General features: G+C 37.6%; 1 protein-coding gene across 2 annotated transcripts in view; it reads left to right on the top strand.

Annotated features, from left to right (window-relative positions):
• LOC106572655 (RNA-binding motif, single-stranded-interacting protein 2) overlaps positions 1–18,228 on the top strand; it is a 100,832-nt gene that overhangs the window by 63,287 nt on the left and 19,317 nt on the right. For both annotated transcript variants that reach the window (XM_045696327.1, XM_014147030.2), the window contains exons 3-4: positions 17,213–17,271; positions 17,762–17,853. In XM_045696327.1, the coding sequence (XP_045552283.1) occupies positions 17,213–17,271; positions 17,762–17,853 (151 nt within the window). The remainder of the gene's footprint in view (positions 1–17,212; positions 17,272–17,761; positions 17,854–18,228) is intronic.

The following is an 18,228-nucleotide window of genomic DNA, read 5'->3' as shown; positions in this document are numbered from 1 at the left end:
TAGAGAGCAGTAAGGTCTACTGTATATATGTTACTATAGAGAGCAGTAAGGTCTACTGTATATATGTTAATACAGAGAGCAGTAAGGTCTACTGTATATATGTTAATATAGAGAGCAGTAAGGTCTACTGTATATATGTTAATATAGAGAGCAGTAAGGTCTACTGCATATATGTTAATACAGAGAGCAGTAAGGTCTACTGTATATATGTTCTATAGAGAGCAGTAAGGTCTACTGTATATATGTTCTATAGAGAGCAGTAAGGTCTACTGTATATATGTTACTATAGAGAGCAGTAAGGTCTTCTGTATATATGTTACTATAGAGAGCAGTAAGGTCTACTGTATATATGTTACTATAGAGAGCAGTAAGGTCTACTGTATATATGTTCTATAGAGAGCAGTAAGGTCTACTGTATATATGTTACTATAGAGAGCAGTAAGGTCTACTGTATATATGTTACTATAGAGAGCAGTAAGGTCTACTGTATATATGTTCTATAGAGAGCAGTAAGGTCTACTGTATATATGTTAATATAGAGAGCAGTAAGGTCTACTGTATATATGTTCTATAGAGAGCAGTAAGGTCTACTGTATATATGTTACTATAGAGAGCAGTAAGGTCTACTGTATATATGTTCTATAGAGAGCAGTAAGGTCTACTGTATATATGTTAATATAGAGAGCAGTAAGGTCTACTGTATATATGTTCTATAGAGAGCAGTAAGGTCTACTGTATATATGTTACTATAGAGAGCAGTAAGGTCTACTGTATATATGTTCTATAGAGAGCAGTAAGGTCTACTGTATATATGTTAATATAGAGAGCAGTAAGGTCTACTGTATATATTTTACTATAGAGAGCAGTAAGGTCTACTGTATATATGTTACTATAGAGAGCAGTAAGGTCTACTGTATATATGTTAATACAGAGAGCAGTAAGGTCTACTGTATATATGTTAATATAGAGAGCAGTAAGGTCTACTGTATATATGTTCTATAGAGAGCAGTAAGGTCTACTGTATATATGTTACTATAGAGAGCAGTAAGGTCTACTGTATATATGTTCTATAGAGAGCAGTAAGGTCTACTGTATATATGTTCTATAGAGAGCAGTAAGGTCTACTGTATATATGTTACTATAGAGAGCAGTAAGGTCTACTGTATATATGTTACTATAGAGAGCAGTAAGGTATACTGTATATATGTTAATATAGAGAGCAGTAAGGTCTACTGTATATATGTTACTATAGAGAGCAGTAAGGTCTACTGTATATATGTTACTATAGAGAGCAGTAAGGTCTACTGTATATATGTTACTATAGAGAGTAGTAAGGTCTACTGTATAAATGTTACTATAGAGAGCAGTAAGGTCTACTGTATATATGTTACTATAGAGAGCAGTAAGGTCTACTGTATATATGTTCTATAGAGAGCAGTAAGGTCTACTGTATATATGTTAATATAGAGAGTAGTAAGGTCTACTGTATATATGTTACTATAGAGAGCAGTAAGGTCTACTGTATATATGTTCTATAGAGAGCAGTAAGGTCTACTGTATATATGTTAATATAGAGAGCAGTAAGGTCTAATGTATATATGTTACTATAGAGAGCAGTAAGGTCTACTGTATATATGTTACTATAGAGAGCATAAGGTCTACTGTATATATGTTACTATAGAGAGCAGTAAGGTCTACTGTATATATGTTACTATAGAGAGCAGTAAGGTCTACTGTATATATGTTAATACAGAGAGCAGTAAGGTCTACTGTATATATGTTAATATAGAGAGCAGTAAGGTCTACTGTATATATGTTCTATAGAGAGCAGTAAGGTCTACTGTATATATGTTACTATAGAGAGCAGTAAGGTCTACTGTATATATGTTCTATAGAGAGCAGTAAGGTCTACTGTATATATGTTCTATAGAGAGCAGTAAGGTCTACTGTATATATGTTACTATAGAGAGCAGTAAGGTCTACTGTATATATGTTACTATAGAGAGCAGTAAGGTATACTGTATATATGTTAATATAGAGAGCAGTAAGGTCTACTGTATATATGTTACTATAGAGAGCAGTAAGGTCTACTGTATATATGTTACTATAGAGAGCAGTAAGTTCTACTGTATATATGTTACTATAGAGAGTAGTAAGGTCTACTGTATAAATGTTACTATAGAGAGCAGTAAGGTCTACTGTATATATGTTAATACAGAGAGCAGTAAGGTCTACTGTATATATGTTAATATAGAGAGCAGTAAGGTCTACTGTATATATGTTCTATAGAGAGCAGTAAGGTCTACTGTATATATGTTACTATAGAGAGCAGTAAGGTCTACTGTATATATGTTCTATAGAGAGCAGTAAGGTCTACTGTATATATGTTCTATAGAGAGCAGTAAGGTCTACTGTATATATGTTACTATAGAGAGCAGTAAGGTCTACTGTATATATGTTACTATAGAGAGCAGTAAGGTATACTGTATATATGTTAATATAGAGAGCAGTAAGGTCTACTGTATATATGTTACTATAGAGAGCAGTAAGGTCTACTGTATATATGTTACTATAGAGAGCAGTAAGGTCTACTGTATATATGTTACTATAGAGAGTAGTAAGGTCTACTGTATAAATGTTACTATAGAGAGCAGTAAGGTCTACTGTATATATGTTACTATAGAGAGCAGTAAGGTCTACTGTATATATGTTCTATAGAGAGCAGTAAGGTCTACTGTATATATGTTAATATAGAGAGTAGTAAGGTCTACTGTATATATGTTACTATAGAGAGCAGTAAGGTCTACTGTATATATGTTCTATAGAGAGCAGTAAGGTCTACTGTATATATGTTAATATAGAGAGCAGTAAGGTCTAATGTATATATGTTACTATAGAGAGCAGTAAGGTCTACTGTATATATGTTACTATAGAGAGCATAAGGTCTACTGTATATATGTTACTATAGAGAGCAGTAAGGTCTACTGTATATATGTTACTATAGAGAGCAGTAAGGTCTACTGTATATATGTTAATACAGAGAGCAGTAAGGTCTACTGTATATATGTTAATATAGAGAGCAGTAAGGTCTACTGTATATATGTTCTATAGAGAGCAGTAAGGTCTACTGTATATATGTTACTATAGAGAGCAGTAAGGTCTACTGTATATATGTTCTATAGAGAGCAGTAAGGTCTACTGTATATATGTTCTATAGAGAGCAGTAAGGTCTACTGTATATATGTTACTATAGAGAGCAGTAAGGTCTACTGTATATATGTTACTATAGAGAGCAGTAAGGTATACTGTATATATGTTAATATAGAGAGCAGTAAGGTCTACTGTATATATGTTACTATAGAGAGCAGTAAGGTCTACTGTATATATGTTACTATAGAGAGCAGTAAGGTCTACTGTATATATGTTACTATAGAGAGTAGTAAGGTCTACTGTATAAATGTTACTATAGAGAGCAGTAAGGTCTACTGTATATATGTTACTATAGAGAGCAGTAAGGTCTACTGTATATATGTTCTATAGAGAGCAGTAAGGTCTACTGTATATATGTTAACATAGAGAGCAGTAAGGTCTACTGTATATATGTTACTATAGAGAGCAGTAAGGTCTACTGTATATATGTTCTATAGAGAGCAGTAAGGTCTACTGTATATATGTTAATATAGAGAGCAGTAAGGTCTAATGTATATATGTTACTATAGAGAGCAGTAAGGTCTACTGTATATATGTTACTATAGAGAGCATAAGGTCTACTGTATATATGTTACTATAGAGAGCAGTAAGGTCTACTGTATATATGTTACTATAGAGAGCAGTAAGGTCTACTGTATATATTTGTTATTACATTTTAGCAGACGCTCTTATCCAGAGTGACTTACAGTAGTGAATGCATACATTTCACACATTTTTTTTCTGTGCTGGCCCCCCGTGGGAATCGAACCCACAACCCTGGTGTTGCAAACACCATGCTCTACCAACTGAGCTACAGGGACGTCTACTGTATATATGTTAATATAGAGAGCAGTAAGGTCTACTGTATATATGTTACTATAGAGAGCAGTAAGGTCTACTGTATATATGTTACTATAGAGAGCAGTAGGGTCTACTGTATATATGTTACTATAGAGAGCATTAAGGTCTACTGTATATATGTTAATATAGAGAGCAGTAAGGTCTACTGTATATATGTTCTATAGAGAGCAGTAAGGTCTACTGTATATATGTTACTATAGAGAGCAGTAAGGTCTACTGTATATATGTTCTATAGAGAGCAGTAAGGTCTACTGTATATATGTTCTATAGAGAGCAGTAAGGTCTACTGTATATATGTTACTATAGAGAGCAGTAAGGTCTACTGTATATATGTTACTATAGAGAGCAGTAAGGTATACTGTATATATGTTAATATAGAGAGCAGTAAGGTCTACTGTATATATGTTACTATAGAGAGCAGTAAGGTCTACTGTATATATGTTACTATAGAGAGCAGTAAGGTCTACTGTATATATGTTACTATAGAGAGTAGTAAGGTCTACTGTATAAATGTTACTATAGAGAGCAGTAAGGTCTACTGTATATATGTTACTATAGAGAGCAGTAAGGTCTACTGTATATATGTTCTATAGAGAGCAGTAAGGTCTACTGTATATATGTTAATATAGAGAGTAGTAAGGTCTACTGTATATATGTTACTATAGAGAGCAGTAAGGTCTACTGTATATATGTTCTATAGAGAGCAGTAAGGTCTACTGTATATATGTTAATATAGAGAGCAGTAAGGTCTAATGTATATATGTTACTATAGAGAGCAGTAAGGTCTACTGTATATATGTTACTATAGAGAGCATAAGGTCTACTGTATATATGTTACTATAGAGAGCAGTAAGGTCTACTGTATATATGTTACTATAGAGAGCAGTAAGGTCTACTGTATATATTTGTTATTACATTTTAGCAGACGCTCTTATCCAGAGTGACTTACAGTAGTGAATGCATACATTTCACACATTTTTTTTCTGTGCTGGCCCCCCGTGGGAATCGAACCCACAACCCTGGTGTTGCAAACACCATGCTCTACCAACTGAGCTACAGGGACGTCTACTGTATATATGTTAATATAGAGAGCAGTAAGGTCTACTGTTTATATGTTACTATAGAGAGCAGTAAGGTCTACTGTATATATGTTAATATAGAGAGCAGTAAGGTCTACTGTATATATGTTACTATAGAGAGCATTAAGGTCTACTGTATATATGTTAATATAGAGAGCAGTAAGGTCTACTGTATATATGTTAATATAGAGAGCAGTAAGGTCTACTGTATATATGTTATATAGAGAGCAGTAAGGTCTACTGTATATATGTTCTATAGAGAGCAGTAAGTTCTACTGTATATATGTTCTATAGAGAGCAGTAAGGTCTACTGTATATATGTTCTATAGAGAGCAGTAAGGTCTACTGTATATATGTTACTATAGAGAGCAGTAGGGTCTACTGTATATATGTTAATATAGAGAGCAGTAAGGTCTACTGTATATATGTTACTATAGAGAGCAGTAAGGTCTACTGTATATATGTTAATATAGAGAGCAGTAAGGTCTACTGTATATATGTTACTATAGAGAGCAGTAAGGTCTACTGATATATGTTATATAGAGAGCAGTAAGGTCTACTGTATATATGTTACTATAGAGAGCAGTAAGGTCTACTGTATATGTTATATAGAGAGCAGTAAGGTCTACTGTATATATGTTACTATAGAGAGCAGTAAGGTCTACTGTATATATGTTCTATAGAGAGCAGTAAGGTCTACTGTATATATGTTAATATAGAGAGCAGTAAGGTCTACTGTATATATGTTACTATAGAGAGCAGTAAGGTCTACTGTATATATGTTCTATAGAGAGCAGTAAGGTCTACTGTATATATGTTACTATAGAGAGCAGTAAGGTCTACTGTATATATGTTAATATAGAGAGCAGTAAGGTCTACTGTATATATGTTACTATAGAGAGCAGTAAGGTCTACTGTATATATGTTAATATAGAGAGCAGTAAGGTCTACTGTATATATGTTAATATAGAGAGCAGTAAGGTCTACTGTATATATGTTACTATAGAGAGTAGTAAGGTCTACTGTATAAATGTTACTATAGAGAGCAGTAAGGTCTACTGTATATATGTTACTATAGAGAGCAGTAAGGTCTACTGTATATATGTTCTATAGAGAGCAGTAAGGTCTACTGTATATATGTTAATATAGAGAGTAGTAAGGTCTACTGTATATATGTTACTATAGAGAGCAGTAAGGTCTACTGTATATATGTTCTATAGAGAGCAGTAAGGTCTACTGTATATATGTTAATATAGAGAGCAGTAAGGTCTAATGTATATATGTTACTATAGAGAGCAGTAAGGTCTACTGTATATATGTTACTATAGAGAGCATAAGGTCTACTGTATATATGTTACTATAGAGAGCAGTAAGGTCTACTGTATATATGTTACTATAGAGAGCAGTAAGGTCTACTGTATATATTTGTTATTACATTTTAGCAGACGCTCTTATCCAGAGTGACTTACAGTAGTGAATGCATACATTTCACAATTTTTTTTTCTGTGCTGGCCCCCCGTGGGAATCGAACCCACAACCCTGGTGTTGCAAACACCATGCTCTACCAACTGAGCTACAGGGACGTCTACTGTATATATATTAATATAGAGAGCAGTAAGGTCTACTGTATATATGTTACTATAGAGAGCAGTAAGGTCTACTGTATATATGTTAATATAGAGAGCAGTAAGGTCTACTGTATATATGTTACTATAGAGAGCATTAAGGTCTACTGTATATATGTTAATATAGAGAGCAGTAAGGTCTACTGTATATATGTTAATATAGAGAGCAGTAAGGTCTACTGTATATATGTTATATAGAGAGCAGTAAGGTCTACTGTATATATGTTCTATAGAGAGCAGTAAGTTCTACTGTATATATGTTCTATAGAGAGCAGTAAGGTCTACTGTATATATGTTCTATAGAGAGCAGTAAGGTCTACTGTATATATGTTACTATAGAGAGCAGTAGGGTCTACTGTATATATGTTAATATAGAGAGCAGTAAGGTCTACTGTATATATGTTACTATAGAGAGCAGTAAGGTCTACTGTATATATGTTAATATAGAGCGCAGTAAGGTCTACTGTATATATGTTACTATAGAGAGCAGTAAGGTCTACTGATATATGTTATATAGAGAGCAGTAAGGTCTACTGTATATATGTTACTATAGAGAGCAGTAAGGTCTACTGTATATGTTATATAGAGAGCAGTAAGGTCTACTGTATATATGTTACTATAGAGAGCAGTAAGGTCTACTGTATATATGTTCTATAGAGAGCAGTAAGGTCTACTGTATATATGTTAATATAGAGAGCAGTAAGGTCTACTGTATATATGTTACTATAGAGAGCAGTAAGGTCTACTGTATATATGTTCTATAGAGAGCAGTAAGGTCTACTGTATATATGTTACTATAGAGAGCAGTAAGGTCTACTGTATATATGTTAATATAGAGAGCAGTAAGGTCTACTGTATATATGTTACTATAGAGAGCAGTAAGGTCTACTGTATATATGTTACTATAGAGAGCAGTAAGGTCTACTGTATATATGTTAATACAGAGAGCAGTAAGGTCTACTGTATATATGTTAATATAGAGAGCAGTAAGGTCTACTGTATATATGTTCTATAGAGAGCAGTAAGGTCTACTGTATATATGTTACTATAGAGAGCAGTAAGGTCTACTGTATATATGTTCTATAGAGAGCAGTAAGGTCTACTGTATATATTTTAATATAGAGAGCAGTAAGGTCTACTGTATATATGTTACTATAGAGAGCAGTAAGGTCTACTGTATATATGTTAATATAGAGAGCAGTAAGGTGTACTGTATATATGTTACTATAGAGAGCAGTAAGGTCTACTGTATATATGTTCTATAGAGAGCAGTAAGGTCTACTGTATATATGTTAATATAGAGAGCAGTAAGGTCTACTGTATATATTTTACTATAGAGAGCAGTAAGGTCTACTGTATATATGTTCTATAGAGAGCAGTAAGGTCTACTGTATATATGTTACTATAGAGAGCATAAGGTCTACTGTATATATGTTACTATAGAGAGCAGTAAGGTCTACTGTATATATGTTACTATAGAGAGCAGTAATGTCTACTGTATATATGTTCTATAGAGAGCAGTAAGGTCTACTGTATATATGTTCTATAGAGAGCAGTAAGGTCTACTGTACATATGTTCTATAGAGAGCAGTAAGGTCTACTGTATATATGTTACTATAGAGAGCAGTAAGGTCTACTGTATATATGTTAATATAGAGAGCAGTAAGGTCTACTGTATATATGTTCTATAGAGAGCAGTAAGGTCTACTGTATATATGTTACTATAGAGAGCAGTAAGGTCTACTGTATATATGTTACTATAGAGAGCAGTAAGGTCTACTGTATATATGTTATATAGAGAGCAGTAAGGTCTACTGTATATATGTTCTATAGAGAGCAGTAAGGTCTACTGTATATATGTTCTATAGAGAGCAGTAAGGTCTACTGTATATATGTTACTATAGAGAGCAGTAAGGTCTACTGTATATATGTTCTATAGAGAGCAGTAAGGTCTACTGTATATATGTTACTATAGAGAGCAGTAAGGTCTACTGTATATATGTTCTATAGAGAGCAGTAAGGTCTACTGTATATATGTTAATATAGAGAGCTGTAAGGTCTACTGTATATATGTTACTATAGAGAGCAGTAAGGTCTACTGTATATATGTTCTATAGAGAGCATTAAGGTCTACTGTATATATGTTCTATAGAGAGCAGTAAGGTCTACTGTATATATGTTAATATAGAGAGCAGTAAGGTCTACTGTATATATGTTACTATAGAGAGCAGTAAGGTCTACTGTATATATGTTAATATAGAGAGCAGTAAGGTCTACTGTATATATGTTCTATAGAGAGCAGTAAGGTCTACTGTATATATGTTACTATAGAGAGCAGTAAGGTCTACTGTATATATGTTACTATAGAGAGCAGTAAGGTCTACTGTATATATGTTAATATAGAGAGCAGTAAGGTCTACTGTATATATGTTACTATAGAGAGCAGTAAGGTCTACTGTATATATGTTACTATAGAGAGCAGTAAGGTCTACTGTATATATGTTACTATAGAGAGCAGTAAGGTCTACTGTATATATGTTACTATAGAGAGCAGTAAGGTCTACTGTATATATGTTACTATAGAGAGCAGTAAGGTCTACTGTATATATGTTACTATAGAGAGCATTAAGGTCTACTGTATATATGTTTATATAGAGAGCAGTAAGGTCTACTGTATATATGTTAATATAGAGAGCAGTAAGGTCTCTGTATATATGTTATATAGAGAGCAGTAAGGTCTACTGTATATATGTTCTATAGAGAGCAGTAAGGTCTACTGTATATGTGTTCTATAGAGAGCAGTAAGGTCTACTGTATATATGTTACTATAGAGAGCAGTAAGGTCTACTGTATATATGTTAATATAGAGAGCAGTAAGGTCTACTGTATATATGTTAATATAGAGAGCAGTAAGGTCTACTGTATATATGTTACTATAGAGAGCAGTAAGGTCTACTGTATATATGTTCTATAGAGAGCAGTAAGGTCTACTGTATATATGTTAATATAGAGAGTAGTAAGGTCTACTGTATATATGTTACTATAGAGAGCAGTAAGGTCTACTGTATATATGTTCTATAGAGAGCAGTAAGGTCTACTGTATATATGTTAATATAGAGAGCAGTAAGGTCTAATGTATATATGTTACTATAGAGAGCAGTAAGGTCTACTGTATATATGTTACTATAGAGAGCATAAGGTCTACTGTATATATGTTACTATAGAGAGCAGTAAGGTCTACTGTATATATGTTACTATAGAGAGCAGTAAGGTCTACTGTATATATTTGTTATTACATTTTAGCAGACGCTCTTATCCAGAGTGACTTACAGTAGTGAATGCATACGTTTCACAATGGGTTCAAATAGTATTTGTTTTCATCCAAATAAGTTTATGGGCATTTGTGAGACTCCTCCATTGGTTCCATTGCACCAGGCCAGCCTAATCAAGCACAGAAAAAGTACTTAAAAGATTTCAAATACTCTTTGAACCCAGCTCTGGGGGTTCTGCCTCCTACAGAGCTCTTCTTCTGGTGGCTGACTGGCTCTGGCCTGGCTCCAGCTGACTGTGGGCGCTGTGCTGCTCTGGACACTACTCTGCTCTCTCACACATGGCTGAGTCTTCTGCCCCTCCAACATCCCTCTCTCCACATTATATAGCTACTGAGTCAGACCTACCAGCTGAATGCAATAGTAGACAGGCATCTCTCTATTGCTCATCTAAGGAGGCTAGCAAATACTGTACTGTACACAGCTAGTGCCCAGAGGGAGAGAGCTCATGCAGTATTCTATAGGGATATACATTGCTCAACTAAGGAGGCCAGCAAATACTATATAGTGTCCAGAGCAGATTAAATATAATTGTATTTGTCACATGCGCCGAATACAACAGGTGTAGACCTTACCATGAAATGCTTACTTACAAGCCCTTAACCAACAATGCAGTTTTAAGAAGAAAAAAAAGTGTTAAGAAAGCATTTACTAAAATAGACTGAGGTAAAAAAATAAAAATTAAAAATATGAAAATTGAAAAATGATTAAGTATCAAGAATAAAATAACTGTAACGAGGCTATATACAGGGGGTAGAGGTACAAAGTCAATGTACGGGGGCACAGTTTAGTCAAGGTACTATGTACATGTAGGTAGAGGTAAAGTGACTATGCATGGATAATAAACAGAGAGTAGCAGCACCGTAAAAATGGGTGCGGGGGGAGGGGGCAATGCAAATAATCCAGGTTGGCATTTGTGTAGCTAGTCAGCAGTCTTATTTATTTATTTAACCTTTATTTAACCAGGAAGGGCTCATTGAGATTTAAAATCTCTTTTTCAAGAGCGTCCTGGCTGAGATAGGCAGCACCAAGTCATTACAAAAATTACAGACAAACAACATGAAAAACTACAAGTAATCTAGTAAAAACCATAGAATTTACAAGAGTATAACAAAATCAAAAACAGCAAATTAAAAACATTGACAGGTCAGGGAATAAGACTCGAGATCATTCATCAAAAATACCAATTGGGACAAGTTCTTCCAGTTTAAAAGTATTTTGTAAGGCGTTCCAAGACGATGGGGCAGAGTACATAAAAGCCCTTTTACCAAATTCAGTTCGGACATTTGGAACAGTTAGCAGGATAAAGTCAAGCAAACGAAGAGAGTACCCACCACATTTCTGAACAATAAAAATGCCCAAATAAAAAGGTAATAAACCCAAAATGGCTTTGTAAATAAAAGTATACCAGTGACTGAGCCTACGAGTGACTAGAGAAGGCCAGCCAACCCTGGTATACAAAGTGCAGTGGTGCGTAAGGGTTTTGCAGTTTATAATAAATCTCAAAGTGCCATGGTAAAGGGTGTCAATTGATCTCAAACACTGATCGGAAGCATTCATATATAAAATATCCCCATAGTCTAGTAAAGGCATAAATGTAGCTAATACTAGCCTCCTTCTGGCTTCAAAAGAAAAACAAGCCTGATTCCTAAAATAAAATCCCAATTTCAGCTTCAATTTTTTTGTAAGTTGTTGAATATGCATTTCAAAAGAGAGGCCATCATCAATCAAAATTCCAAGATATTTATATGAGGTTACAACCTCAATCTCTTTGCCCTGACAGGTAGTAATAGGTGAAAGGTTCAGAGGTCTATTTCTTGCTTTAGAAAACACCATTAGTTTAGTTGTCAGTATTGAGGATAAGCTTCAATTGACACAAGGTATGTTGAACAGTATAAAAAGCAGTTTGCAAGTTCTGGAAAGCTTTTGTAAGAGACGAGGCACAACAGTAAATAACAGTATCATCAGCATAAAAATGAAGTTGCGCATTTTGGACATTTTTGTCTAAATTATTTATATAAATAGTGAATAAGAAAGGACCAAGTACAGAGCCTTGGGGCACACCATTAAAGACAGACAATTTAACAGACCTAAGCCCATCAAATTGAGTGCACTGAGTTCTATCAGACAGATAGTTAACAAAACATGCAACTGCATGCTTTGAAAGACCTACACTCGACAATCTCTGCCTTAGTATATCATGATCAACTGTATCAAAAGCCTAAGAGAGATCAATAAAAAGTGTGACACAATGCTGTTTTTTGTCAAGAGCTTCAGTGATATCATTTAAAACCTTATGGCTTGAGGGTAGAAGCTGTTAAGTAGCCTTTTGGACCTAGACTTGGCGCTCCGGTACCGCTTGCCGTGTGGTAGCAGAGAGAACAGTCTATGACTAGGGTGGCTGGAGTCTGGCAATTTTTTGGGCCTTCCTCTGACACTGCCTGGTATAGAGGTCCTAGATGGCAGGAATCTTTGATTCCTGGGCCGTTCGCACTACCCTCTGTAGTGCCTTGCGGTCGGAGGCCGAGCAGTTGCCGTACCAGCTGGTGATGCAACCAGTCAGGATGCTCTCGATGGTGCAGCTGTAGAACTTTTCGAGGATCTGAGGACTCATGCCAAATCTTTTCAGTCTCCTGAGGGGGAATAGGTCTTGTTTTGCCCTCTTCACAACTGTCTTGGTGTGTTTGGACCATGATAGTTTGTTGTTGATGTGAACACCAAGGAACTTGAAGCTCTCAACCTGCTCCACTACATCTCCGTCGATGAGAATGGGGGCATGCTTGGTCCTCCTTTTCCTGTAGTCCACAATCATATATTTTCTTGATCACGTTGAGGGAGAGGTTGTTATCCTGGCACCACACTGCCAGGTCTCTGACCTCCTCCCTATAGGCTGTCTCATCATTGTTGTTGGTGATCAGGCCTACCACTGTTGTGTCGTCGGGCAAACTTAATGATGGTGTTGGAGTCGTGCCTGGCCGTGCAGTCATGAGTGAACAGGGAGTACAGGGGGGGACTGAGCATGCACCCCTGAGGGGCCCCCGTGTTGAGGATCAGCGTGGCAGATGTGTTGTTACCTACCTGCGAGCGGCCCGTCAGGAAGTCCAGGATCCAGTTGCAGAGGGAGGTGTTTAGTCCCAGGGTCCTTAGCTTAGTGATGAGCTTTGAGGGCACTATGGTGTTGAACGCTGAGCTGTAGTCAATGAACAGGAGTCTCACGTAGGTGTTCAAAGGGCAGTGTGGAGTGCAATAGAGATTGCATCATCTGTGGATCTGTTGGTGCGGTATGGAAATTGGAGTGGGTCTAGGGTTTCTGGGGTAATGGTGTTGATGTGAGCCATGACCGGCCTTTAACTTGCCCCCATGCAGTTTTCTAAGGGTTTTTTCATATGCACACAGAGCAATACTATCAATAGTTTTTTAAATGTTTTTATTTAACCTTTATTTAAATAGGCAAGTTAATTACAAACAAATTCGTATTTACAATGACAGCCTACCAAGAGGCAAAAGGCTTCCTGCATGGACAGGGGCTGGAATTAAATATGTATGTTCATCCATAAATAACTAATGAACGAATTGTCCATGTTACTAGAAAATAATGGATATGTTATACCAAAGAATAATGTAACTGATGGCATCCTTCATAAATCAGGAAATGTAATGTGAAATAGTGATGTTACATTTGAGTTCAAATGCTTTGGAGGTTAAATGTGCTATAAAGCACATTTACAGTATGGTGGAGAATGTCCTTTAGCCAATTCTCTAGAGTTGTTTGGAATTGTAGACACTGGGTTCATTCAATCAAACCACCATTGTAGTATATGCAGAATAGGATATTTTAGTAACATATTTAAAAAAATATATATATATACTGCTCAAAAAAATAAAGGGAACACTTAAACAACACAATGTAACTCCAAGTCAATCACACTTCTGTGAAATCAAACTGTCCACTTAGGAAGCAACACTGATTGACAATAAATTTCACATGCTGTTGTGCAAATGGAATAGACAACAGGTGGAAATTATAGGCAATTAGCAAGACACCCCCAATAAAGGGGTGGTTCTGCAGGTAGTAACCACAGACCACTTCTCAGTTCCTATGCTTCCTGGCTGATGTTTTGGTCACTTTTGAATGCTGGCGGTGCTTTCACTCTAGTGGTAGCATGAGACGGAGTCTACAACCAACACAAGTGACTCAGGTAGTGCCGCTCATCCAGGATGGCACATCAATGCGAGCTGTGGCAAGAAGGTTTGCTGTGTCTGTCAGCGTAGTGTCCAGAGCATGGAGGCGCTACCAGGAGACAGGCCAGTATATATGGAGACGTGGAGGAGGCCGTAGGAGGGCAACAACCCAGCAGCAGGACCGCTACCTCCACCTTTGTGCAAGGAGGAGCAGGAGGAGCACTGCCAGAGCCCTGCAAAATGACCTCCAGCAGGCCACAAATGTGCATGTGTCTGCTCAAACGGTCAGAAACAGACTCCATGAGGGTGGTATGAGGGCCCGACGTCCACAGGTGGGGGTTGTGCTTACAGCCCAACACCGTGCAGGACGTTTGGCATTTGCCAGAGAACACCAAGATTGGCAAATTCGCCACTGGCGCCCTGTGCTCTTCACAGATGAAAGCAGGTTCACACAGAGCACATGTGACAGATGTGACAGTCTGGAGACGCCGTGTAGAACGTTCTGCTGCCTGCAACATCCTCCAGCATGACCGGTTTGGTGGTGGGTCAGTCATGGTGTGGGGTGGCATTTCTTTGGGGGGCCGCACAGCCCTCCATGTGCTCGCCAGAGTTAGCCTGACTGCCATTAGGTACCGAGATGAGATCCTCAGACCCCTTGTGAGACCATATGCTGGTGCGGTTGGCCCTGGGTTCCTCCTAATGCAAGACAATGCTAGACCTGATGTGGCTGGAGTGTGTCAGCATTTCCTGCAAGAGGAAGGCATTGATGCTATGGACTGGCCCGCCCGTTCCCCAGACCTGAATCCAATTGAGCACATCTGGGACATCATGTCTTGCTCCATCCACCAACGCCACGTTGCACCACAGACTGTCCAGGAGTTGGCGGATGCTTTAGTCCCGGTCTGGGAGGAGATCCCTCAGGAGACCATCCGCCACCTCATCAGGAGCATGCCCAGGCGTTGTAGGGAGGTCATACAGGCACGTGGAGGCCACACACACGACTGAGCCTCATTTTGACTTGTTTTAAGGACATTACATCAAATTTGGATCAGCCTGTAGTGTGGTTTTCCACTTTAATTTTGAGTGTGACTCCAAATCCAGACCTCCATGGGTTGATAAATTGGATTACCATTGATTATTTTTGTGTGATTTTGTTGTCAGCACATTCAACTATGTAAAGAAAAAAGTATTTAATAAGATTACTTCATTCATTCAGATCTAGGATGTGTTATTATTTTTTTGAGCAGTGTATATATATATATATATATATATATATATATATATATATACCAATATACAGTTGGAGGAACGTCTACATAAAAAGACAAGGGGGGCTCTACTTCCTGTTCTGTCTGGCTCTGTTAGCACAGTGCAGGTTGAGGAACAATCAACACCTGGGTTATCACACTCTCTCAAACACTCTCAGGGACTATCACACTACTACCACTTGTTCTATTCTTCATAGATTCACTATATCAATCCTACAATATCATCATCAGCTTTATGTATTTTCAAAATACCTGTCTCCTTAACAAGTATGATGTTCATTTACTGTAGTAAAATCGGTGCTGAGAGAGAGCAAGGGCAGTCCTTACTCCTTTAGTCAATGTGTTGCTATACCCTGCAGTGGCACTCGGATAGCTATGCTAGGTAGATAGAGGGGCAGTAGGACCCAGAGACGAGGCTCTGTTCTGGCTGTTGTGTTGCCCAGAGAGAGTGTGGTTGTGGATCTCAGCCAGCTAGGGTTGCTTCTACAGCACATAACAGCACAGCCAAGGCAAGGAGAGAGATATCAGGTACCAGAACAGCACAGCCAAGGCAAGGAAAGGAAAGAGAGATCAAGTTTCAGAAGAGAACAGCCAAGGCAAGGAGAGAGAGGTCAAGTTTCAGAACAGCACAGCCAATGCAAGGAGAGAGAGATCAAGTTTCAGAACAGCACAGCCAAGGCAAGGAGAGAGAGATTTCAGAACATGCACATGTCTAGAGAGATGCAGGGAGATGATGGCACCCTGATGCAGTGTTTGCTCAGAAACAGGGGAGATGGTATAGCTAGGTCTATTATAGCTAGTACCAAGAGTTACTAGACAGCAATCCAACTACAACAAACTAATGATCAATCATGCATTTTTTATAAGCTAGGTCTACAATATTCATTACTAGACAGCAATGTACAGACCCTATATGTTCCTCCTGAAATGTAGATGGTTAAGTAAACATTTCTGTGGATTATTGTTAAAAGTAGTCTTCGTGCATAGAGTTCTATAGTTTGTTAAACTTTCAAATCAATGTTTTTTGTTTGGTATACTTTTTAAAGTGACAAATCTGAGTTGCAGCGTACTTCCATTACCATGGAATTGCCCATGAGTAAGATGAGTTAGTTATACAGCAATGTGTGGTTGCTCAGCAACAGAGGGAAATCATATGGGTTTATTTACATTCACAACTAAACAGTGTGTAATTGCTCATCTACAATTTCCATTCAGGACATGCAGTCCTGTGATTCTGTCTGAATCACAGGACTGCATGTCTGTTCATTTTTAATACAACAACACTCCAATTCACTGTGTCCTCCATCTTGACATGACGGGTTTATGATGCACCTCATAGACATTGATGGAGTGATGTTGGATTTTATACAATGGGTGGGTTTAATCCTGAATGCTGATTGGTTAAAACCGCATTCCAGTAGGATGTGGGATTCCTTAAGATAAAGTACTCTCTACCACATTCCACCTCTCCAAACATTTATCTCCACAGATCAATTAGTTTCATTCCCATACCGTAATCACTTTAAACTCGATTAAACCCCAAAGCCATTATAATACTTCAATCCTGTCAACGTTGCTAACATGATATGATGATAGTAATGAAAAAAATGGTGTGTAGAGTAGAAGCATTGTTTGGTCCCTAGACACCCTAACCATCCATCCACCTTTGTGTTTTACAGGTATGGGAAAATTGTGTCCACAAAAGCCATCCTGGACAAGACCACTAACACATGCAAAGGTGAGGAGAGGTGTTCTGTGACAAACACCCACACTGCTCCTACATGTCTGTATGTCACACAAAGCTCGAACATCCCAGAGAGCGCCTGTCTGTTTATTCTCAGCATGTGTGTCATGATGTAACCATAACACCACTGTGGACAGCGGAGCATTGGTTACATAACTCCACATCTGACCATGGTAGTGTTTTTCTGTTCTTCAACATGATCCCTGCCTGCTGTTTTACCTCCATTCAAAGCGTACTGTACATTACCTGGGTACATCACAATAGTGCTTCCAGAAGTTGATGTCAGGCATAAGATAAGATAGTACTTTAAAGGGCCAGGAGATTTTCATTATCGTGACCCTTCACCTGTCCAGGAACAACTATGGGCCCTAGCTACAGTCTAATTAGTGCCTGAAGTTTTCACAAAACTCCTGCCCCTAGGCCTGTTGCCACACTGTGTATTTCTCAGTGTCACAAATCAAAGTATGTCTGTCTTTGTCTGCAGGCTATGGCTTTGTAGACTTTGACAGTCCGTCAGCGGCACAGAAAGCAGTGACAGCACTGAAGGCTGGTGGAGTCCAGGCCCAGATGGCTAAGGTAAGACATCTCCTCCCTAACTCGTCTCCTGCCTATGAGTGTGTGTGTGGGGACTTTCGTATGTGTGTGTGTGGGGACTTTCGTATGTGTGTGTGTGGGGACTTTCGTATGTGTGTGTGTGGGGACTTTCGTATGTGTGTGTGTGGGGACTTTCGTATGTGTGTGTGTGGGGACTTTCGTATGTATGTATGTGTGTGTGTGTGGCGACTTTCATATGTATGTATGTGTGTGGGGACTTTCATATGTATGTATGTGTGTGGGGACTTTCGTATGTATGTATGTGTGTGTGGGGACTTTTGTATGTGTGTGTGTGTGGGGACTTTCATATGTATGTATGTATGTATGTATGTGTGTGTGGGGACTTTCGTATGTATG

This window comes from Salmo salar, chromosome ssa15, assembly GCF_905237065.1.
Source record: "Salmo salar chromosome ssa15, Ssal_v3.1, whole genome shotgun sequence".
In the NCBI taxonomy this organism is placed as follows: Eukaryota; Metazoa; Chordata; class Actinopteri; order Salmoniformes; family Salmonidae; genus Salmo; species Salmo salar.
This window is presented reverse-complemented; position numbering and strand designations above follow the sequence as displayed.